Here is a 24784-nt window from a genome sequence, read left to right as displayed (position 1 = left end):
GTTATTAAAATCGCCCACCTCATGTCCATTAAAGCTAATTGAGTCGCGAAAGTTTGTCGCACTAAAAAATGGAGGTGGTTCTAAAAAGCTTGGGAAGCACTGCTTTAGAGTGCCGGATGGCAGATTCAGGAAAATCTCTGTATTCAGAATATATAGCTAGAAAATGAAATAAAGATACGAAACAATGGAATTGAGAAAAACGATAAGTATGATAAATTATACTCAAGTATGAAAACCCACGCAAAGAAAGATCATGTTTTATTAAATGTGGTTCAATAATGTATTAGTATTTTCAGTTTTATTTACCAAGAGCATTATTGATTTGCACAAATGTTTATGTTGAGCGACATTAATGAATGACGCAAGATGCAGGTTAGCACTTGAATACATTTGTGAACAAAATGAAGACTTAAGAGTGAGTTAAACTGAAAACCTTTTTTTTTATAAACACTAAGGCCATAATCATGGGGTCAATAAAGTCTGATATATGCTGTAACTCCTATTAGCCAGAATACTCTACCAGAGTAAGGTGAGGTTTCATCAAACCCAGGGACAGGGGAATAATTTGTTTTTAGATATTACCTTTTCTCACTGGATGGATTTTATGATGCACAAGGGCACTGTTACAAATTTGCTTGCATTTTGTTTGCGGGTGTGTTAACCCAGAGCAAAGGACTAACTGAGAAACGCTGTGGCATTACGAAAAAGCTTGTGTTATTTACAGCGTTCTTTTAATTATAAACCTTTTGTAATTGCTGCTGGTACCACCATCCTCCCTAATAGTGCCCAATTCATCTACTTCACAGTGATGAAGGTTTCAGTTTGCCCTTCAAGGATTCGAACTCAGACCAGGAGCCCACAACAGATGTCAGCACTTAACGTGGAGCCATCTTGACAGCAGTCTAAGCATTTAAATGTTATTTTATTCAAGAACCGAAACAAAATAAAAATCAATAATAAATATTAATCACCATTATCATGGCTGGCAATAGTGACCAACTTAACTAGTTGCACTTCAAAATGTTCAAATCTATTTTATTAAATAAAAATATTTTTTTTAAAACCACTAGCGGGCATCACTTGCACGCGCTAGGATATTCTCTAGGAGGGCATCATTTGTGGGCGCTAAAATAAGTCCTGGCGCACCACAGGGCAGCAAATCAATCCTCTTGCAGTAATTAGTAAAGGATACTTTCACCCAGGAGGGTAATGCGAATCTGTGAGTAAACTCTTGTCGCTGTTAGAGAAACAGAAGTAATACTTTAATGACAAAGCTAACAAGCAATCACAGCTGAGAATCTGCTCTGCGAGGCGATTGTGATGCAAACTATTGTGGAGGTAGCCAAGCGTCTGGCCCACATTCCTGCCGTCAATACCAAAAGCCAAGGGCTCCTCCCACCAAATCAGAGGCTCAAAGCCGTGCTCTCAGCACAGAATTAGGAATCTATGTCACAGACAATGGGCTGAGGATTTTCACACTTCCTAACACGCTCTCCCTGTCAATGAAAGCACGTGGGGGCCTCGGTGCTTACAGGCTTTCAGACCTATTGTTAGCACAATGGACACCGGCATGACAGCAAATGACAGAAGGCAGAGACTGAACTAAATATGTTTTACAGAAAGGAGGGCGGGTTTAGCACAAAATGCTTCATTTCTTTCAAACCGTTTTCAAGTAGATGACTTCGCTAAAACACACTTTCTTGTGGGTTTTCAGAAACCCAGCGCTAGTAATTTGACACAAGAGCTAACTGTTGTTTTTTTACAAGTGTACTTCATCTCTAACCAAAATAACTCAGAGAAGCAAAATCAAAACGATAGCATACCGATAAACAACACATAGGGTAAAACACGTCCATATACTGCGTTATTCCCCTCTGTGCGGTAGGTGCTTCTGCCCTAAATAAAAGATATAGGGCTAGATGTACGATAATAGTTACAATGATTACCTAATTGGGATTTTTCGCAATGAGAAAATCGCTATTCCTTATATATGAAATTCATTGTGTTTCATTTAGCGATTCGGAGTGAGTCCCAAAAAGACCTACCTCATGCATATTAATTAGTTAGGTTGCAATTTCCAACCCACTGCAATTAGTTGACATCACAGGGATAGTGGCCTGCTGGGGTCAGCAGACCAACATGTCTGTGATTGCTTTTAAATAAAGCAATCTTTATCCTTAAAAGAAAACGGGAGGCATTTAAAAAAAAAAAGTTTAAGTTTCCTGTTTTAAGAGCAAGCAGTGGTCCCTTAGACCACTGCCTGCTCCTATAAATATTCATTCAAACCATTCTCAAAGAGGAACGGGTCCCTTCAGGACCCCTTACCATGTGCGAATAGGTCAACACCAACTTTCATTTGGCGGCAAATTGCAAATGTTTTGTGACTGCATTTCAGTTGCAAAACATTTGTACATAAAACTGCAATTCAGTATTAGGGTGTGACGCCCTCAACACGCCCATTCCAAATACTGAATCGCAAAATCCAAATTACATTTCAGTAACAAGTTACTGAATAGCAATTTGGGCTTTGTACATCAGAAAAAGCATTTTTGCTGTTGCAAACTGCCCGATTCGCTAAAATACTTCACACATCTAGCCAATCCTATATTATTTACCTTTGAGTAGCTATCAGCAGTTAAACAAGAGGTAAGACTCCCAGATTTTCAACCTCATCTCCCTTCACACTCACCATAATTACACATCTCACATCCGCCTTAAACAATCCTGTATTTACCACATTAAGTTCAACCAAAATCTTACTCAACTGCTCAAACACTGCTGCTGGTTATATACCTTAAACACCTCTACTGTAGCAGTGTGTTCCTGGACAAAGCGCAGCCCAACCTGGGACTGCCACTATTAGAAGCGGGTTCAGAGGGGGGAAGGGTAGCCCAATAGGAACGCCTGTTACAAGTTTATTTTTTAATTTTCGCAGGCTAGCTGTACTAAAACGGTAGGGGAGCAGTATTTCCCTACTGGCTTCAAAGGGTGCTCTGCTGAGGGCAACTCGTGCAGAGGTTATGAGCACAGACCAGAGGGCAAGAAAGTTACTTGCCTTTTGGGACCCTCAATCACATCCCTGCCACACCCAGTCAGCGCCATCATACTAGGGATCTTTTTCCAGAGCACTTCCGACCCTTCCTTTACTGATTTGGCTACCCTGCCAGCGATATTTGAGGACTTCCTTGCAGTGCTGCATCGGCCACGTATCCTTCCATAAGGTACACAGCCCCCTCTACCCACAACAACTAACCATGTTGCAATACACTCTTTGACTCCCATGCTCCCAATTCACACTCTACTCTCCATCCTTCAAAATGAAATACAAGCTTCCTTCTTTCTCACAAATTGTCATGACCCATCAGAACACTGTTTCCTTCACAACTTACACCCACCTACCACCACTAACTATTCCAATCCCTCTCAACTTACTTTACACTCCCAACTGGAATTGTTACTCCAATTACTCAAAACACCCTTCTCCATCCCTCACACCAATATCCTTCACCTCAGCCATTATCGACAATGACCCATCTGGGTAAGGGCTCACAAACCAACGAAACAGACAACGCTCTGACACTGCACCTGGTTGAAGGAATTACACAAACTGAGGGGCTTTGTGGGATGGGATGCCATTGGCATTTCCAATGTAGGCAATGTAGTGGCTAGGGGAGAACTCAAAACTTTTAAGGCACTAGCAACGGAATTTGGTCTACACGCTACCCAAAATTTTAAATATGCGCAGCTGAGGCATGCCTGGGCAGCCGAGGACTCACTCTCCTCTCCCCTGCCGGACTACGCCCTGCTGGAGGGACGCCTACTGCAGGAGCAGATATCTCATAAGGCAGTCTCCCTAACATACAGGACCCTGAACAATAATATGCCCGATGGACTAGGGAAGTTGAGGGACACGTGGGAACAGAACCTGGGCGCCTTTGAAACAGTGGATTGGGAGGCGACCCTGATGCACCACAGAGAAGTGGCAATTAAATCTCGCCTTAGAGTCATCCAATATAAGATATTACACAGAGTGTATTACGATAGGGCCCGACTTCATCGTATGGGCCGAGCCAGTGAACCCCATTGCCTGAGATGTAGACAGCAACAGGGGGACTTTTACCATACTATCTGGGACTGCCCCGTCATCCACACATACTGGGTACATGTCCTGGGAGGACTGAGTAAAGTACTGGGCGAAACATTACCCCTAGACCCCAAATTTGTAATATTGGGTATACTCGGGATGTCAATTTGGGCCGCCCTCAACTTATTTTCACACAATTGGCACTGGTGGTAGCTAAACGAGATGTGGCCCGCGCCTGGGGGGCGATGCTGTCTCCCCAGCTGGGGGAATGGAAGAGGGGGATGGACCTGTACATGGCGTCAGAAAGAGTTACATACAGGGCGAGAGGGTGCCAGCGGAAGTTCCATAAGGTATGGGGAAAATGGAGGAACCATTATGGAATGGATGGAGGGCTGGGAGTCGACTAGCCAATTACAACTTGTGGGCCAGACTGTACTTCCTATGAGGGGACCATTGGACCTGTCTCTCAGGCAGATGAGGGACATGGGAAAGACTTTGAGGATGGGGATACTGGTTGGGAAACTGCAGTTTTGCCCGGATCGAGGGGGGGGGGGAAGAGGCGATGTATCTTAAGATGTGGATCATATGTAATTGTTATCGCACGACTGTGACCAAATGTGACATGCTTATTGCTTTGTTTTGGTTGAAAATGCAAATAATTTTTTTTTTTTTTTTTTTTTTTTTTAAAAGACAGTGACCCATCTGGCTCTCCTTGAGACGGAGTCTCCTAACCTAACAAAGGTCACAGTCTACAAGTCTTTCCTATTCTCTCAGCTAACTCTTCCGACAGACCCTACACTGAACCACCTCATGGCCTGACGGTCACAGAGAAACATACTACCTTCTGTTCCTCATCCACCACTCATCAGCCTCCCTCCAGCTATGGGCCAGTTCTTCATTCATCTCATACCCACACAGCCATCCAAACACATCCCCTCTATCACTGGCCTCCTCTTCATTCATCTCACTCCCACACAGCTATCAACTAACATCTAACTAGGAAACCAAAAACACCACCAAACCTTGCCCACCCAACAAACAAGGAATCCCTTATAGGTTCAACTTTTAAAGGTAAACCCTAACAATATTTCCGCCTCTTTCACATCAACAATTACCATTATCACCACCATTTCACTGATGTCTAATGCTCCACCACCTTTTGTTACTATCACTTTATCTACATCTACCCCTTTATGATCAATAGGTTCTATGTTCAACAGCAATCATCAACTACACCATCAAAGAAACAGCCTAATACCTCTCCTGTTTGAGCACTCAAATGATATACATAATCAAATGCACAACTAACATTAATCACAACTTTCAGAGCTCTCAAGCTGATCCTGAACCCCCTATGACCACCACTAACACACAGTCTGCACTTTATGGAAAGACCCTTTCTCCTGGAAGTCATATGGAAAAGGAAACTAACTACCCTGACAACACTGAATGCTTCTCAACACCAACCTCTGCACCCTCATCTTAGATGTCGCTTACGTAAACACACCACGCAATCTACCAACACCTCCATTGCCTCATTCCACACCTAAGTCTGATTCAGATCCTGCGTAGAGCTCCAACCCATTACCCCCATACAATATCAACTCCACTTAAAAGGTATGCTGATCAATACACTATCAATGTTTGGGAATAGACAAACTATCTACAACTGAATAAGTGACTAAAGATCAGACCAGTATTTCATTATTGAAACATGGCTGGAAAATTAGATGACACCAGTGCTCTCTGAGGCAATCCCAGCAGGATACCAAAGTCATACACATAGCTGACAAGACTTAACTGGAGAAGGATAATCAAAAAATCTAGCCGAACCACCATAACAGCTGTCAAACTGTGAGTCACAACTAAAAATATGAAATCCTACGCCAAAAGTCTGCTGTGCATTTCTACTACTGTACAGAACATCACCAAGTAACAGAGGATTCACAGACATCTTTCTAGATGATATATCAATCATATACCCTAACTTGTGCATTCTTGGCAACCTAAACCATTAATTTGATAAAGAAAACGGGCCACTATAAAGTAGCATCACAACTAACCTGGAAGCGCACAATCCCCACCAACTTTCCATAGGACCTACTCATAGGCTTGACATAGTCTTCAGCAACTCAGAGTCAAACATCAAAAATACTGACTGCATTCCTTTGAGTGACCACCAGTTCAATACTTTCACTTAAAATATCCCATCCAGCTCTATGAACACATCTTCATTGCATCCGATAACCGAAAGACAATGGGACAAACTCAACATGGAAGAACTTAAGAACTACCCTACAGCTAGCTTAACAGATATTCACAGTAGAAAAACTGCAAGGGTGGAAGATCAGACATTTCAACAGAATGTCAAAGAAATCTTAAACATATCAAAAAAGGAAGTAGAAGACACTGTGGCTGAATGATGAAATAAAGAACAAAAAGTGCACTATTCAACACTAAATTGTACAAATCAAAAAGCAATTAAGAAAAAATACACCTACACACACAACAGAATTTTTTAATCAGCCATCAAAAGTCCAAAAAGCCTGCAACTCAAACAGGGTTTCTTGAGCCGAGTACTTCACGTAAAGGAACTTCACAAAATCAGATTTTGCAATCTTGAGTCATCTCTTCTGTCTTAAGATTTCTTCATTACCAAAGCAAAAACATTTGATTGTTTCCTATTAAATAAAAACTTTTGGCAATATTAATTTCAGGATAAAAAGAACCGCTCGAAAGATAAAATTACTACACTTACTTTCTTTCAGGACTTGACCCTTCCGGAATTCCAAAAGTTAGTAAAAGGTGGATCAGACCCTTACCCCTCTCAAATGTTCAAGAAAATACTATCAACTGCAATTCTAACAATTAATTTAACCAGCAACCATTTTTCAAATACATGCTTCCAGTAGAACTCAAGTTGTCTAATATACGACCCCTTCTCAAGAAAAATAACCCGTAATAAACTGGCCCTAGCAACTATAGACCAATCTCAAATGGCTTATTACTCAGAAATCTGATCATAAAGACAGGTTTCTTGTAGAACTCAAATTTCCTGGAAGACGATTTACAGTTTTCCAAACAACAAACCGGCTTTGGTCCATGGAAGGCTACTGAATCTGCTTTCATCCCACCTGAGATAAATTAAAAATGATAATGGATAGTAATGCTTTTGCTCCTTGACCTACTGCAGCCTTTGATGTGGCGCAGAATGAAAGACTTCTATGTACACTAAAGGAAATTGACAATGAACAAAAACATGCTAGGCTGGATCTCCTCAAACATGATGAACAAATCACAAACTTTTTTTCCTGCCTTTGTTCACCATTATACCAGTCAGAATCAGGGCAGGCATAACTCAAGGATCAATCATCTCACCATTCCCTTTCCACATCTACCTTAGTCTGCACCTATAACTAGTCAAATTCTTTCACTTCAAATGGAATAATATGATACCCAGAAAATTCTTAAATAAAAAAAACCTCATCTGAGATTCTAACGTGCTGAGAATGGAAAAACTATAATCCAGCGACATGAAGAACTAGGAGTACCACCATAATCTCAGAGGCAAGAAACCTTGGATTTATCCCGGCAGCTTTTCTTATATGTTACCAGGACCAGGTTTTTTTCCCCATTCAATAGATCTGAAAGATGGGGTGCATTAAACATTCCCTTGCCTTCAAGCAGTTCGTCATGCTGTTCAATGCAAGCACTCAAGTGGAGGCAAAAGGATACAGCAAAACTGCCAATAGCATTAGGTGAGATATGAGCCAAGATGTGACTGAAAGACTCATCTTAATGGCTGAAAGAGGTGGGAAATAAGTAAACCTAAAGCTTAGTCTTTATGTACTGATGACTTAGCTGTCAAATCACAGACCAAAAAATTGTGACGTAAAGCTCCTAATGTTCGACTCCATTTTATGTAGGCCCAACTCCATCTTGGATAATGGAGGTCACCGTCTTCTTAATCTTAGACAGAGTGAAGTTGCCATGTTCCGGTTTATGCAGAATCACTGTCATGTCTGCCATTAAATGCAGATGTCGCCTGACCTTATCTTTCTTAGAACTATGAAAGCATTGAGCCATTCAATTAATGACCAAACATACAACATTTGATGCGACAATCATCTGGGTCAAATGTCTACTCTTCATCAGATCAAGGTTAAATAGGTACAAATTCAGACAATTAGCCAAAATAGTATGGTCTGAATTGACTTCCCTTTACCTTGTAAGTTCATGAGGAAACATATGGGACACACACCTTCATGCACATTATCTATGTCAGACATTCATATATTTATGTCAGGAATTCCAATTTCCAATAAGATTTAGTATATAAGGACAGCCACTTGACCACTTGTCAGGAAAGGTCCTTCGCCCAGGTTATCGACTGAGATTCTGCCAGAGATAGACTCAAATACTGCCAGCACACTTTGCAGATGCTACATCTTGCCTGAAACTGATAAAGCGGAGTACCAGAGGAAGACCGCAGTGTGTGCTTGCCCTTCGCAGGGAAGACTGTTGTTACACCTCTGCTGACAAAGAAAGCCTTTGCTGTTAACAAGGTATGCAGTGTGTTTCTTCTCCCTAAAACACTCTAGATTACAACTTGCTCTGCCTGCCATGCTCTCTTGTTGTAGCGTATAGAAGTAGGCCATAAGGTGTTAGGTTCTAGATTACATTTTAACCATGTTAGAAATGTTCATTTTATTCTCATTGTTTATAATGTGTCTTCTTGTTGTTTTTATAATATTCTGTGTGGTTGTTTCAGGCGTACTGAAAAACAGATTGTTCCTGTAGTAATTAATACTTTTTTACCTAAAAGTGTTCATTCTTCTTAGTATGTGATACTGTGAATAACAAAATCGGTTTGTTACTGTTACCACAGTGTCCCTGACACCTTCATGGGGATTGTTTGTAACCCAAAAGCAACATCTTAATTTAAATAACACATTAAATAGTGTTTTGCGGGGCTACAAATACCTGTCTTTCACATTCATTGTTGGTGCATTGAACCAAGTTCACCTGTGTCACCCGTGGGTGGAAAAGAACACCTTGTAGAGCTACGCCAAAGTCGCAGCTTACACACCAATTGGATATAGTGGTTATACCTACAAGCAAACACGAAAGTGGAAAATACAAAGAAAGGGGGAAGTAGGCACAGCGGAAAACACCACATTAAAGATTAAAACAAACCTTTGGAAGGGAAAAATGCAGACGTACAGTGGAGAATAAAGCAAAACAATAGAAAATGAGAAATAAAAAAGTAAACATTTTAAATTCATGAGTTATATTCCACTATGTAAATCAAGTGAAGAAAAATATCTACGGAATAAAGTGCATAGTGTGGAGCAGGGCTGTAATGACATTCACCAATCGCTTGAAATATGAAGTTAAACAAAAAGGAGTTATTGTTGCAAAGCATGTTTTCATTTTGGATAGTTCCAGTGTCGAACAATGACTAAAGTGGTGATAGCTCTGAAAAGCTAAGCCATGAACCCTACAAATACTTAAAAATAGAGCAATTAACAGATCACAGTGGGCACTGTTTAGAAACAAAATGAGAAGTAGGTGCCGAGTAAGCAGTGGTTTGGTTGTGTACAATCTTTACAATGTTATTGGTACAAGAAGTTATGCAATGATGCTAAGCAGGATAGCACAATTTCCCACATACAAGAAATTGGAGATTTCTGTTACATATGTTTGAGTAAACCTACTGGCTCACCTGGGATTCATGACAAGGCGACGGAAGAAGTAGGTCCACGTGATGTAATCCATTGCATCTTGCTTTGAGGAGATAGTTCCACCAGCTATTTCTGCATTCAAGTGATCTGCCAGCACTTCCAGCAAGCTGACAAAAAAAACATACAAGGAATAATCATCCACAGAAGATTTTGCAAGACATTGTACTATTTTCACAGCAGTCCGGATTTATTTATTTTTTAGGCATACAACACTTGCCAGAACCTCTTTTTCTGGACTCTCACAGCACTACGTATCATACCTTAGAATTACCTGACACACAGTTCACATTTTCCTTATTTCTATCACACTTGATCGTTTGAAATCCACCCTTCATATCACAGTTCATTTAAGCTGAAACATTTTATCAAATCATCACATATGCACTCACTATATTTTCAATTAGCTGTCAAAATGTTGCAACACATCCAACTCCAATTCTTATCTGAAAAACTGTTCTGCTCTGAGGGTTCACTACCAACCAGAAGCAAGATTGTCACCAGGCTGAACTTTCTTAGGGTAAAAGAAAACATCAAGAAATTCTTTTCATGCTCCATCCCAGACTCTGAATCCCATTTCCTTTCAACATATCCCGGATATTTGCTCACCTGAAATTATGATACATCGCCATTATGATTCGCACCATTTAGTCATGATGATGACTAAAAGGTGCGAATTCGGTTAACTTAAGAAGCAGTTGTCCTGCAACAGTACTTCACATCCTAAAAATAATTTTACAATTTGGCCCAATAATCTTTAAATTAAGCCTAAATGAATGTTTCGGTTTTAGCGGTTTCCCTTTTTAATGACCACTTTTTAGGGCATATGAAACTCATTTTTCATACATGTCTACATTCCAAAAAATTCGCCCAATTCATAAAGGCTTTTATAAGTATGTAAAGTAGTACTACAGGAGTACTAATTCTCAGACTCTTAAATGCCTTGGTAAACTCTCTCCTTTTTTGTTGTTCCTCACATTATCTAAGTATCTATCTAAAGTACTTAACTCACATGGTCCTTAAAACACCTAGGGCTTTGAAGTGGCGTACCTTTAGCTGGGCTTACAGAGCGTAGACCAGGTCAGTGCACCCTATTATAGTTAATGTGCTGCACCCAAAGCCACTGTGAACGTGTGCCTGCCCAGGGGGCAGCACATTAGGGAATGACAGATTGGCTTTTTGAAGCAGCAGGTCCATCTTTCACTTTGCAGGCAGCAGCACAGGTTTCCTTCCAAAGAGGGACAGGGACCCCTACGCAGGCGGGTGCAGTGAGTGTGTGATCTCCGTGTTCTCTGCAGAAAAGGTCTGTCCCCATCGATTAAGAAAGTGCAAAACTGTCCTGATAACTTGTGTACATGGGGACAGCAAGGCACACCCCGTAGCAGAGGTGTCTATCAACTGGCGAGGAGAAGAAGAGTATCTAAGCATGGGCGCAGCGCTGCATCTAGTAGACAAAATTATCATAGGGACGGACTATGAAGACTTTTACCTATTGCTAGCCATTGTAGGACGGAAGGATTCCGATGTAATGTAGCTGAGGGAGACCCCCTTCCGATCAGAGACGATATGCGGGGGTAAGAGTAAAATAAGCCAAATTTGCAGCGAGAAACGCAAGCATGACAGGCAAAACGTTCTGGTAGGCGGCACTAACCCGACACCTGTCTCTTCTGAAGGGACTATAAGGAATGAACAGTGTAACTACCGTGCAGCATAGAGGGAAGATCCCAATATCTGGCAAGCATAGGCCAGCACAATAGCTGAGGTGGATGGCCAAGTGGGCCCTTTTTTGTGTGTAAACAAGGGCCTTCTGCATCACAAGATAAAGAAACAGGAGAGGTTGTAACACATTTGATAGTACCCTTCTTTTTAGGGATCAGGTCCTGCATATAGCGCACATTTAGACTGGAAGGGGGGGCACTATGGAAGAGAAAAAAAGGAAGAGTACCTCCTGAGGTGCTTTTACTGCCCGGGGTATCCTCGGATATCCGAAGATTCTGTGCGGCCAGTGATCGATGTCAGCTGGTTAACCCCCATACGACTAAAGCCCTATTGAGACCCCTGCCCATCATAGATATGCCCTTCTCAAGATTAGGCATATACCTGTTAGGTCCCTGGTGACCTCTGTCCAGGGACACCAGTATATTATAGTGCTCGTGGATTACGCCACACAATATCCCAAGGCAACTTCCATTTCCAGCATGACCACCAAAGTAGTAGTTCAGGCCATGACCAAGTTTTTTTCCAGAGAGAGGTTTCCCAAAGAACTCCTCACGGACCAGGGAATCCCCTTCACGTCTAGACTCATGGCCGAAATATGTCAGTTTTAAAGACTCACCCAAAGTACCACCCACAAACCGAGAGTCTTGTGGAACAGTGCAACTGTACCATCAAAACCGGCCGAAAATACTGGTGTCCAAACCAGGGAAGGACTGGGACCGCAAATTGCCCTTGGTACTGTGCACAATACATACACATGCTCAATTCTCTGCTGGTTACAGTTCGTGCCCGTTAGTGTTTAGCAGACATCTCAGGACCGTGCTAGACATGGCAGAGGAGCAATGTGAAGCAGAAGAGGACGAAGGGCTGGGTCTACTCGAGTTTGCTCAGAGCAGAAACGATACACAACCTTTGGGAAAAGGTCCAACAGAAGATGGAGAAAGTACAGGAGGGACAGCTATTGGGGTACGACCACCACAGTAAACTGAGAGAGTTACGAGTGGGCGTGAAAGCATTGAATTTCCTACCATCTATTGATAATAAACTCTTAGGGCCTGATTACTATCTTGGCAGATGGGATACTCCGTCACAAACATGACGGATATCCAGTCCACTGTATTACAAGTTCCATAGGATATAATGAACTTGTAATACGGTGGACAGTATATCCATAGCGTTTGTGACTGAGTAACCCTGTCTGCCAAGATAGTAATCAGGCCCTTAGCCAAATGGCAGGGCCCTTTCACAGTAACAGTACAGATCACTCCAGTGACCTACCGACTAGTAGCTCACTGCGCAGCAAAAGGGCAGGTATACCATGTTAATCCCCTCAAAGGATGGGGAGAGGACCACAGTCCAGGGAGTACTCTCATTCGACTCTCTTAGTGAGTCAATACACAACCACTGGAGATCTCCTTCGCTCCAGAGCAAAAACCCTTCAGCACAGAAGAGGCATGAGTAGGAACACATTTGAGTCCCATGCAGAGAGAACAACTCTTTAGCTTGGTGGAACAGAACCAATATGTCTTCTCTCGCACCCCGGGAAAACCATCATGGTACAGCATGATACGCACAAAGAAGGGCCCGGTGGCACGTTTACAGCCGTACAGGATTCCTGAAGCTCGGAGGCAGACTGTTGAACGCAAGGTTGCCAGCCTGCTAGAAATGGGGATGAAAGATCCATCCAGTAGCCCTTGGTGCTCCCCAGTAGTAGTAGTGCCGAAACCCCACAGCACCATATGTTTTTTCATAGATTTCCACCATCTCAACAGCCTCTCTAAATTCGATACATACCCCATGCCTAGGTTGGATGAGTATATTCAGAATAGAGAGTCTTCCACCTACCTCACCACTCTAGACTTGAGAAAAGGGTACTGGCAGATACCAATGACTCAAAACACCAGGGAGAAAACAGGCCTATATCAGTTTAGGGTCCTACCCATTGGCTTGCCTGGAGCAACCGCTACCTTTAAGAGACCGATGGATGTCCTGCTACGGCCCCCTCTGAGGTACGCAGCCGACCACCCGGATGACATTGTCCCCTATAGCCCCTCCTGGAATCAGCATTTAGAACACCTGTAGGTGTTTCTCAATACCCTCCAGCGTGCCAGTCTCACAGCAACCCCGGATGAGTTTAACCTCGCCACCAACTCCGTGAAGTATCTGGGATACCATGTACAGGATGGGAAAATCAGTCCACAGGTAGACAAGGTACAAATGATACAAGACCTAACCAGGCACATAGACAAAAAGGGAGTCAGGTTTTTCCTTAGACTCATAGGATATTACAACCGATTTATCCCTAGATTTTCAGAGATGGCCTCCCCCTTGATGGATCTATTACAAAAATAACAGCCAAACAAGATCACGGTGTGGTCTCTGTCTCATTGGAGCAGTAATGACTGGTTGAAGAATGCCTTGTGTAACCATCTGGTGTTAGTATGTCCAGATTTTGCAAAGCAGTTTGTTCTACAGACACCTCAGATCAAGGTCTCGGTGCTGTGTTGTCCCAATCAGATCTGTGGGGTCATCTGCACCCAGTGGTCTACATCAGCCGCAAGTTGTTACCTCATGAGGCTCACTACCCCAACATCGAAAAAGAGTGCCCCGCGATCAAGTGGTCTGATGAAACCCTACAGTATTATTTGTTGGGAAGACCCTTTTCCCTGTTAACTGATCACGCTACTCTGGTGCAGCTGGGCGGCAATATGGACACTAACGCAAGGGTGCTTAAATGGTTCTTAGCCCTTCAACCCTTTTCTTTTCAGACCCATTACCTCCCGGGAATCGCCAGGGCAATACGGACTTCTTGTCCCACTCTCCTGTTACCTCAAGGCCCGATCGGCCAAGCCTAGTTGGAATGTACTGTGATTGTGTGCCCAAGGAGATGCCCAGAAGCAACCCTAACCGGGACCCCGGGGGTATAGGACAAAAACAGGCAAACATTCTAGTGGCTGAGCAAACCACACCTGTGGAAAAATCTGGGTAGGCTTTTAGGTCTACCATCTCAGCAGGGAGTGTGCACGACCAAGAAACACAACAATAAGCAGCACGAGAGGAGGAGGACCCAGAGAAGATTTGAGGAGGAGGAGGACGGAGGGAGTTCGGGAGATGAGAGAGAGAGAGGCCAGGAGAAGGGGACACGAAGCAGAGTAAGTCAGACAGACAGTCAATGCTCCAGGCTACGGAGAGGCACAAGAAACCAATCCACAGGCAGGAATGGCTACAACCATTGGGGTGGCAGACGCCGTACAACAGACCATAATGATAGGCAACTTGGAGGTTTTTTTTCGGCGAGTGGTTTATTGGCACTAAAGCAGGGTAATCTAGTGGGGTTTTAAAGATGGGGGAAGACCAATGTGGTGTGGTATACCAGGCGTTTTTCTACCCTGACATAGTATGAGTGCACTGCACAGTGAAACAAGGGTAGCACAAAGAATCCTGACCCTCGCATAAAGCACAGTGGTAGCAGGATCGAGTTGCAGGAGAATATACAAGGGGAATATATCTTCCACCCTCCTTTTCCCTTCACAACAATACTGTATCCAGACACTCAAGGGTCACGGACCCCAAACCCCTTTTCACGTGTCTTGTCCCATTTCGGTGAGGTGGCGGAATGCTGAAACTTGGAGCAAATGCAAAAAGAACAATTGATGGACAGAATGCAGAACAATGTCATACATTCACCCCAGTACAGAGATCTGGGCCTAAATCCATCGTTTTTTTCTCACCATGTAATTTCAGTTTGGACCCAGCCATATGCAAATCAGTCTTGACCCTGCGCCAAATGGGAACTGTCCAGCCAGAACTGCCAGGCCAGGTCCTCCCTGGACTGGAAACAAGCATCCTAGGACCGGTTTCGGGCTTTCAGCCCTCATCAGCCAGGATAGCTTGACTCCAGTGGCATGGAGAGCACGGGACCCACGTCTGGGCATACCCGTCCCACTCAGGGTGACAAATGCAAACAGAACAATTGATGGACAGAATGCAGAACAATGTCATACATTCACCCCAGTACAGAGATCTGGGCCTAAATCCATCGTTTTTTTCTCACCATGTAATTTCAGTTTGGACCCAGCCATATGCAAATCAGTCTTGACCCTGCGCCAAATGGGAACTGTCCAGCCAGAACTGCCAGGCCAGGTCCTCCCTGGACTGGAAACAAGCATCCTAGGACCGGTTTCGGGCTTTCAGCCCTCATCAGCCAGGATAGCTTGACTCCAGTGGCATGGAGAGCACGGGACCCACGTCTGGGCATACCCGTCCCACTCAGGGTGACAAATGCAAACAGAACAATTGATGGACAGAATGCAGAACAATGTCATACATTCACCCCAGTACAAATCAGTCTTGACCCTGCGCCCAATGGGAACAGTCCAGCCCGAACTGCCAGGCCAGGTCCTCCAGGGAGGACCTGGCCTGGCAGTTCGGTCTGCACTGTTCCCATGAGACACAGAGCCAAGACTGATTTGCATATGGCTGGGTCTAAACTGGGGTGGCATGGTGAGCAAAAGAACAATGGATTTAACCCAGATCTCTTGACTGGGGGCGAATGTATGATTTATTCAGCATTCTGTCCATCATTTGTTTGCGTGAAACTTGGAGCAAGCCTGATAATTAAAGTGGCTCCCTATGTATGTTTCCCTGAGGGCATTTCTGGAGAACGAGTACAGACGGAAGGAGAAGAATCAGACGGACTAACCCCACAGAAGCCATTCTGAAAGACAAGCACCCTACGATATCTCCTTGGATTCTAACCCAACCCATTACCTTCTATGTTTATGCAAAAATAAGCATCCCTATATCAAACATCAGTGGTCTGGGTCATCCCTTGAACCCCGTTACAGAGTGACTGCCACCAATTGCAGTGTGATGTCTAGGGGGGGTCAACAGACTTTCCCTCCTGTATAAAGAGCGCTCTCATGTAGTGTTGTGGGTGGGGACGGTTCAGTGACTGTGTGCCACTTTGATGTGGCGCAGAGTTGCAGCAACTGCTGATAGCTCCTTTGCCTCTGCACCCATGCCTACAATATACTGTGTATGCAGAAATGACATGATAGATAACAGTGTTCCTAAGAATAAGACCATAACCATGCTAGATATCAATATGAGGGCCATGTAAAACACTAAACAACAGAAGACAACACCAAAAAACTAGTAAAGTCAATAACACAACAAAGCAGAAACAAAACAATAACACAGATGAACATTTCAGAGTAGTAGAAGGGAGACAAAAGTAACCTAAGAAAATATTTTTTGATGACAATTACATTTAGCTTGTCATTCTTAATTTCGAAACACATACCTTGATTCAACTGGAAATGGTTCGTAAAGAAACTTTTTGTAAAAGTCTTTTTTAATATCATGAACCAGAATAACGGCTTTTCCTTGGTCATCAAACTGAGGTCTGCCAGCACGGCCCATCATCTGCAGCACATCTACAGAATTAAGAAAAAAGGAAGGATGTATTTCACCATTGTCACCTATGAAATGTTATCAGGCAACTCTAATCTTAAAGTGCATATTTCACTTTCATTTGATTCAACAATATCGCTTTGTTGTTGCTCTTCATTCAATTACACAAAGGCATTTACCACAAAATCTAAAAAACATGTGGTGTGTGCCTCAAAGCATGCATAACCACTGACTCCATCCAAATAGGATAGTTTTTGGCTCAAGATCCTGGTACTATCCTCTATTATGCTGATTACCTATATATTTGTTATCATCTACAGCAACCCATGAAATTCTAAGGATAATGACCACGCCTGTACTCTGCGCTGCTGTGCGTCACTAGGGGAGGGTCAGGTTTCCCGTCTACAAGCAAAACAGGCACAATTTTTATGTTTTCACAATACACCACAAAACAGGCTTTAAATTAAAAAGTTTGCTCCCCTCAGGTATTATTGTTTATGCTTATAAAGAAGCTCTAAATATTTGCAGCACACCCAGTGAAAAACTGCTCCAACAGCACATGGAATTGGGTACGTCATTTTGATTTTGAGGAAAATAATTACCGATCGATGCACGATCTATTGAAGGGCACAGTCATAAGATTTGCTTGGATATCTCCTAAATAGCCCATGGTGTGATCTAGACACTGAGGCAAGTGGGGATGGAAACATTCTTTGACTGCACCATTTAATAAACTGTGCTCAGGACAGAGTGAAGTATCTGCTTGGCTACATCTTGCACATTGTGTACAAGGTCTGCGAAAGGGTTGTGAAGACGGTCCAGAGCTTAAGGGCTACCATCAGAGCCATCTCCCGCGTAACAGGCCAGGAGCAAAGTTGCTTTCGAAGAATGAAGGGTGAGCCCCCCTGATGAAAATACCTTTTTTCCCCATTTACTTTAACCTCTTCAACTCCTGTTTAATATAAGTGGAAGGGACGGAGTTCGGGTTCTCTTTGGAGGATGTCACACCTGAACCACAAGACTCTCTGGAGAGGGATGAGCAATAACAAAATTTGGGTTACCAGGAGCTAAACAATGGCAGCAGTGGCCTGGTAGCTCCCCGCAGGAATAGACTCTGGTTTGTTACAAAGGACCAAAATGGGATCCATCAGCGCCTCGTTACAGAGAAGCAAGTGTTTAATGTTTCCTACTTCCATCTGACGATCAAGGCCCTTTACGACAACTTCAGCGAACAGACACCGGACACAGCCCCTCACGCCACCGCCACCGACAAAGAGCCGATCATCACGACCTGCAATCCCGCCACTGTCGAACACACCACCGTGACCATGAAGAACACCCACTCAGGAGCCCCCCTGGGCCCCTGCCCACCGCACATCTACCACAGGGCCGCCTTTGCACCTGAACTAGGACGAACCGTCAACGCCTCTTTCGAATCCGGCATCTTCCCTGAAGACTGGAAACGGGTGGAGGTCAAACCCCTCCTCAAGAAGCCCATGGCCGACCCAACAGACCTAAAAAAGTACCGGCCAATCTCTCTCCTCCCCTTCGTCGCCAAAGTCACCGAGAGACTCGTAAACACCCAGCTGACCGCCTTCATTGAAGAGTAGTCCATCCCAGATGCCTCCCAGTCCGGATTCCGCAGCAACCACAGCACAGAGACTGCCCTCCTCGCAGCCGCCGACGACATCCGCAGGGACACACCGCAGCCCTCATCCTTCTGGACCTTTCCACAGCATTCGCCACTGTCTCACATCGCACTCTGGCAGCCAGACCCCACAACGCTGGGATACGAAGATCCGCCCTCTCTTGGAACCGATCCTTTCTCTCCGGCAGAACCCAGAGGATCAGACTCCCTCCATTCCTCTCCGAACCCACACAGATCAACTGCGGGGTCCCCCAAGGATCGTCGCTCAGCCCCACGCTCTTCAACATCTACATGGACCCCCTCGCCACCATCGTCAGACAACATGGGCACAGCATAGTATCTTACGCCGACGACACCCAGCTCATCCTCTCCCTCACGAAAAACCCCGAAGACACCTGACTCTGCTTCCAGGAAGGAATGAGGGACGTAGCCGTCTGGATGAAAAACAGTTGCCTAAAACTCAACTCAGAGAAGACCGAGGTCCTCATCCTCGGACCCTCCGCCTCCTCCTGGGACAGTACCTGGTGGCCCTCCGCCCTCGGGAGTCCGCCCACCCGGACAGATCACGCACGGAACCTCTGCATTATCCTCGACTCCTCCTTCAACAGAAAGACCGTCACCCACGCTCTCGTAACCAGCAGACTGGATTATGACAAAGCTCTCTATGCCGGAATCAACAGAACTCTTCTCCACACCTTCCAGAATGCCACAGCCAGACTCGTCTTTGGAACGCCACGGCACGAACATATGTCCCAACACCTACGAGACCTCCACTGGCTCCCCGTTGAGAAGAGAGTAACCTTCAAACTACTCTTCCATGTCTACAAATCCCTCCACTAAATCGGACTCAAATACCTCAACGAGAGAGTGTCCTTCCACGTACCCAAGAGCAACCTTCGCTCCGCAGACCTCGCCCTCGCAGAGACCCCCCACATCCGCAGAACCAGAGCAGGCGGAAAAGCTTTCTCCTACATCGTGGCCAAGGCCTGGAACGAGCTCCATGTCAACATCAGACACTCTCCCACCCTCCACACCTTCAGAAAGAACCTAAAAACCTGTCTCTGACTGAATCGGAGCTGCACCCTCCACCCCCCCCCCCCCCCCCCCCCCCAGCGCCTTGAGACCCTCACGGGTGAATAGCGCGCTTTATAAATCCCCTGATTGATTATCGAGGCAGTTACAGATTGTAGGATTTCTATAAGGCTGTCCTTATTCCTTTCCACAGACAGCCCAAGGATCTTTAAAACCTTGTACCAAGTTACTTACTTTCGGTAACACTCTTTTTGGTGGATACTCCATCTACCCGCAGGGTCTATAAGGTTGGTAGCCCCAACCAAAGCAAACTATTTATTTTCATTACAAATAAAAAAATAAAATGGGACTCATCAAGTGCCACTTTACAGAAAAATCAGGTTGCAATACACCTTCAGTATGCCTCTGTCTAGAATATCTAATAAGAGAATATGGTCAGAGTAGGATAAGAAAGCATGGGTAAGTTGGTTCTCTATTGGCACTTGGCCAAAATGAAAGATTTCTACTTGAATGCCATTTTTACAAAAGAGACTTCCGCTTAGGAGGAAACAAATAATGCCTGGATGCGTATGTTACTGAAGCTGTGAGAGACAGGTTTTACCCAATTGATAGTGTCAGGTATATACCAATGGCGGAGCAGAAGTACATCTTGTTTTTTCTAATAAATTAGATTCCAAACTTTGTCTGACATGGTTTGTTTATCTTATTACATGGATTTTGTTAATCACTCCTCACTCACACATCCCCAAACAAAGGACCCCAGATTCCAGTCATCATGGAAGTCAGGATGATGATGGTAGTTTCCTGTAACAAAGCATGGGATTTTCCTTATCAATGGCCTCTGGGGGGCATATGGTTCTTCACTGCTTAAGTACCCCATTTACCATTCAGAAATAATCCTTACATTTTCGGAGAACCTATAATGAAGTATATGGGTGTAGCACATACTGCAGGGCGCACGCATGCACGCTTCCAATATATTGATATGACTTTAATATGTGCCATATGAATGCACAATATGTTCCTGCAAAAATGTTCAATAAAAGTTATAGGCGAACAAATTAAATGGTAAACACATGCCTAGGAAAGTATGACCCTGGCATGTTAAACAAAAGAGAGAAAAAAAACGTTTACATGAACATACACTATCAAACTAGTTTTGTTTATGGGAGTCAAAATGTTAAAAGTGGTCATTAGTATGTTAATCAGAGAGGACGTGGAAGCCATTTTTGCTGGTTGATTGATACAATACTCCAAAAAAATATGGATATTTGTGCAAAATCTTGAATCAGCCTCATCTAAACTAAGAGGAATAGGATAGGTATTAATGCACTTGGCTACAGCACCAAATAAAAGCACAATCTGCAAACTATTATATACAGGCTGTGAAAGAAACCAAACTGTACATGTAGAGTATTAAATTGTTTTGCAACTTTTATTTCACATACTATGAGGGGCACTGAAGTGCTTGCCCTAATGGGCAGCACTTTTAGGGTTTGTGGTTGGAAATATATTGTGTTGGTTTTGATCCAGTGTGGGAAGAGTTTCCATGTTGTAAATGTGTACCTAGGTGCTGTTACCGTGTTATGTGAGACACCGCTTAGTAGTGTGATGGATGAAGAAGTGTGAGCGAGAGGAGCGCAGTTTATGGTTTTCAGTAAGCTGACAGCTTTCAGCCACTCCACAGGTCCCTTTTTTGTTATTTCTTATGTTCATAGTCCATTTGTCAAGGTATTGATCTGGGTAGTGCATTCTGAGATATACTGTTTAAAGTGTATGTTCCTGAGCAGGCATACGTTAAGGAAGATGTAGTGGAGGGATCCGCTCAGGTGGACTTTGGTAATACCATCCCAGAAAATCTCTTCAGTTATTCTGTACCTTCAGTCGATGATAGTTGGTCTATTGTTGTGTAATGGTATTTATAATACTGGGTGATGGATATGACTCTTAGCAGTTTAATCGTATGTGAGTGTAACAGTGTCAAGCAGTGAAGAACAAGTTACATACCTTTGGTAACGATGTATCTGGTAGAGACATATGTTAGTTGTAGATTCCTTACCTTAGAATTGCCCCCAGGAGTTAGTCTGGATCCGGAGAATTTTTCTTCAGCAGTACACTTGCGCGTCATCTGTAGGTGGTGTCAGTCGACTCCACGTCTGTCGTCGTGGTCGCCAGGATGATGTCGCGGTGCCTACTTAGATGCCACCCCTGGGCGCTGACATCAGTTCTGACACAGCTTTTCACGCCAGAAGCGCTGAGCCATGAAAGACACTGACCACTGGTGTGCCACAACTAGGGCTCTGAAAGGGAGTCCCTATCCCTAGAAATCAGTTCGCAGAGCAGGGAGGATCGGTGAGACGGTAAGGAATCTACAACTAACATATGTCTATATCAGATACATCGTTACCGTAAGTAACTTGTTCATCTGATAGAGACTGCATCTGATAGAGACTGTTAGTTGTAGATTCCTTACCTTAGAATAGATACCCCAGCAATACCATCCCCGAAGGAGGGTCTGCGAACCAAGTTCACATGATAAAGTCATGGAGGACCAAACGGGCAAAATAGCCGTCCCTACGGACTTGGATGTCCAGGCAATAATGTCAGGTAAACGGGTGCAGAGATGCCCATGTTGCCACCTGGCAGATATCAAGGAGTGGGACTCCACGTGCCAACGCTGTGGTTGCTGGTGTAGCCCTTGTGGAATGAGCACGCAACCCCGCTGGGGGATCCATCTTGGCAAAAGCATATCAGATTTTATACAAAGGACAACCCATCGAGAGATTTTATGTTTTTGAACAGCCCGGACTTTCTTGGCACCCACATAGCCAATAAAGAGTTGATCATCCACCAGGAAAGTCTTTTGTGTGGTCAAGATAGAATGACAGCGCACGTTTAATGTCCAGACGGTGGAGTCTCTCCTCCTCCTTGGAAGGGTGCAGAGGTGGGAAAAAGGTGGGAAAAGTGATTGACTGTCCTACATGAAATGGTGAACCACTTTAGGAAGAAACGAAGGCCTCGTTCTAAGTACCACTTTGTCCGAATGCACAGAGAAGAAAGGGGGCTTGGAACAGAGGTGATGCCAACAAGGAAGGCATTTTGAGAGTGAGGAGCCTGAGAGGACAGTTATGAAGAGGATCGAAGGGAGAACACATAAGATATGTGAGAACAAGATTCAAGTCCCACTGGGGAATTAGGGAAGGAGATGGAGGAAACAGATGAGTAATGCCCTTAAAGAACCTATTAACAATAGGAGATTTGAACAAGAATGGCTGATCTGGCAGCCGAAGAAAAGTTGAGATAGCAGCAAGATAGCCTCTGAGAGTGCCCAGAGCAGAGCCCTGCTGGGCCAATGAAAGTATATACAAAAGGACCTCTGAAAAAGGGGCAGAAAGGAGATCCACAGCCTTTGCTGTGCACCACACCACAAACTTGTTCCATCTACAGTCATATACCAATTTAGTGGAGGGCAGCCTAGCTTCCAAGATAACATTACAGACTTCGGGGTGCATGTCGAAAGCTGTCAACTGTCGCCGCTCAATCTCCACACAAGGAGGTAGAGACTGGACAGGTTTGAGTGAAGAAACGTCCCCTGGTGCTGAGATAGAAGATACTCCCGAAGGGGCAGTCTGATCGGAGGATCGATGGCCATGATCAGAAGCTCCAGGTACCAGACTCTTTGTGCCCAGTCTGGAGCTACAAGAATAACTTGGGCCCGGTCACGCTTGATCTTCTTGAGCACTCGGGACAGAAGTGGTACAGACGGAAAGCCGTACAGGAGGCTGCAGTTCCAATCGCGATGAAAAGTGTAGCCGAGCGAGTGCTGCCTTGGAAACTCCAACGCATAATACTGCTGACATTGCGTGTCCTCTTCGGTGGCGAACAGATCTAACCATGGTTCTAACCACTGCTAAAAGAGACCTTGCACCAACTCCGAATGAAGACGTCAATCGTGATAGACCACGCACCGACGGCTGAGTTAGTCCACGCTGGCATTCAGAAAACCCACCAGGTGTTGAACCACCACGGTCATGCCCTGATGTTCCAGCCACGTCCACGACCCCAACCCGCCCTGTTTGTTGCAGTACCACGGTGGTGATGTCTGTGAACACCTACACCACTTTCCCTTTGAGAGCGGGAAAGAATACCTTCAGTGCCAGTCGGATCGCAAAGAGTTTCAACAGGATGATATGGAGTCCGGACCCCGCAGGACACCAGATGCCTCGGATTTCTGCCTCCTCAAGATGGCCACCCCATGCCAGGAGTGTCACCACTGTTAAATCTGGTTGGGGAAAGGAGAGGGATCTGTCTCTGACCCAAGCTTCGTTCATTAGCCATCACTGCAGTTGTGATGCAGTTTCCTCTGAGATCTGAACATAGTCAGAAAGATTACCCTGATGCTGCGCCCACTGGAACTTCAGGTCCCACTGCAGAGCCCACATAGGCCACCTGGCATGATCCACCAGCAGGATTCAGGAGGCCATGAGGCCCAGCAGCCTCAGTCATTCTCACCGAAATCCGGGATAGAGGATGAAACATCAGTATCATAGCCCGAATTTCCCGGACTCGCTGTTCAGGAGGATAGGCCCTAAACTGCACTGTGTACAGAACAGCTTTGATGAAAGGGACCATTTGAGAGGGAGTCAAGTGGGACTTTGGCACGTTTATAGTGAACCCCTGCGAATGCAGGAGGTCCACCGTAGTCTGGAGGTGGAAGACGACAGCCTGGGGCGAGCCTGCCTTCAACAGCCAGTCGTCAAGATAGGGGAAGACTGGAACGCTTGATCTGTCAGATGAGCTGCAACCACCACCATCACCTTAGTGAACTCCTGAAGGGCACTGTTAAAGGCAAAGGGGAGCACAGTGAACTGAAAGTGCTTGTGGCCCACCGTGAACCGTAGATAGCGTCTGCGGGCTGGCAAGACGGGAATCTGGAAATAAGCGTCCTGCAAGTCCAATGCCACCATCCAGACTCCATGAGTCGAGGGCAGATAGGACCTCAGCCAATGTGAGCATCTTGAACTTCTCCATTGGAAGAAAGTGGTTGAGGGCCCGGAGGTCTAGAATAGGACGCAGGCCTTTGTCCTTCTTGGGCACCAGAAAGTAGCAGGAATAGCAACCATGACCTACTTCTGGCACATGGACCCT

At 44.7% G+C, this 24784-nt stretch overlaps 1 protein-coding gene across 2 annotated transcripts in view; it reads right to left on the bottom strand.

Annotated features, from left to right (window-relative positions):
• ASCC3 (activating signal cointegrator 1 complex subunit 3) overlaps positions 1–24784 on the bottom strand; it is a 2113369-nt gene that overhangs the window by 289456 nt on the left and 1799129 nt on the right. For both annotated transcript variants that reach the window (XM_085611187.1, XM_085611188.1), the window contains exons 33-34: positions 16847–16979; positions 9810–9935 (exon numbers count right to left, since the gene is read on the bottom strand). In XM_085611187.1, the coding sequence (XP_085467313.1) occupies positions 9810–9935; positions 16847–16979 (259 nt within the window). The remainder of the gene's footprint in view (positions 1–9809; positions 9936–16846; positions 16980–24784) is intronic.

The sequence above is a fragment of the Triturus cristatus genome, chromosome 6, assembly GCF_964204655.1.
Source record: "Triturus cristatus chromosome 6, aTriCri1.1, whole genome shotgun sequence".
In the NCBI taxonomy this organism is placed as follows: Eukaryota; Metazoa; Chordata; class Amphibia; order Caudata; family Salamandridae; genus Triturus; species Triturus cristatus.
Note: the sequence above shows the minus strand (reverse complement) of the source record. Positions and strands in the feature narration are given on the sequence as shown.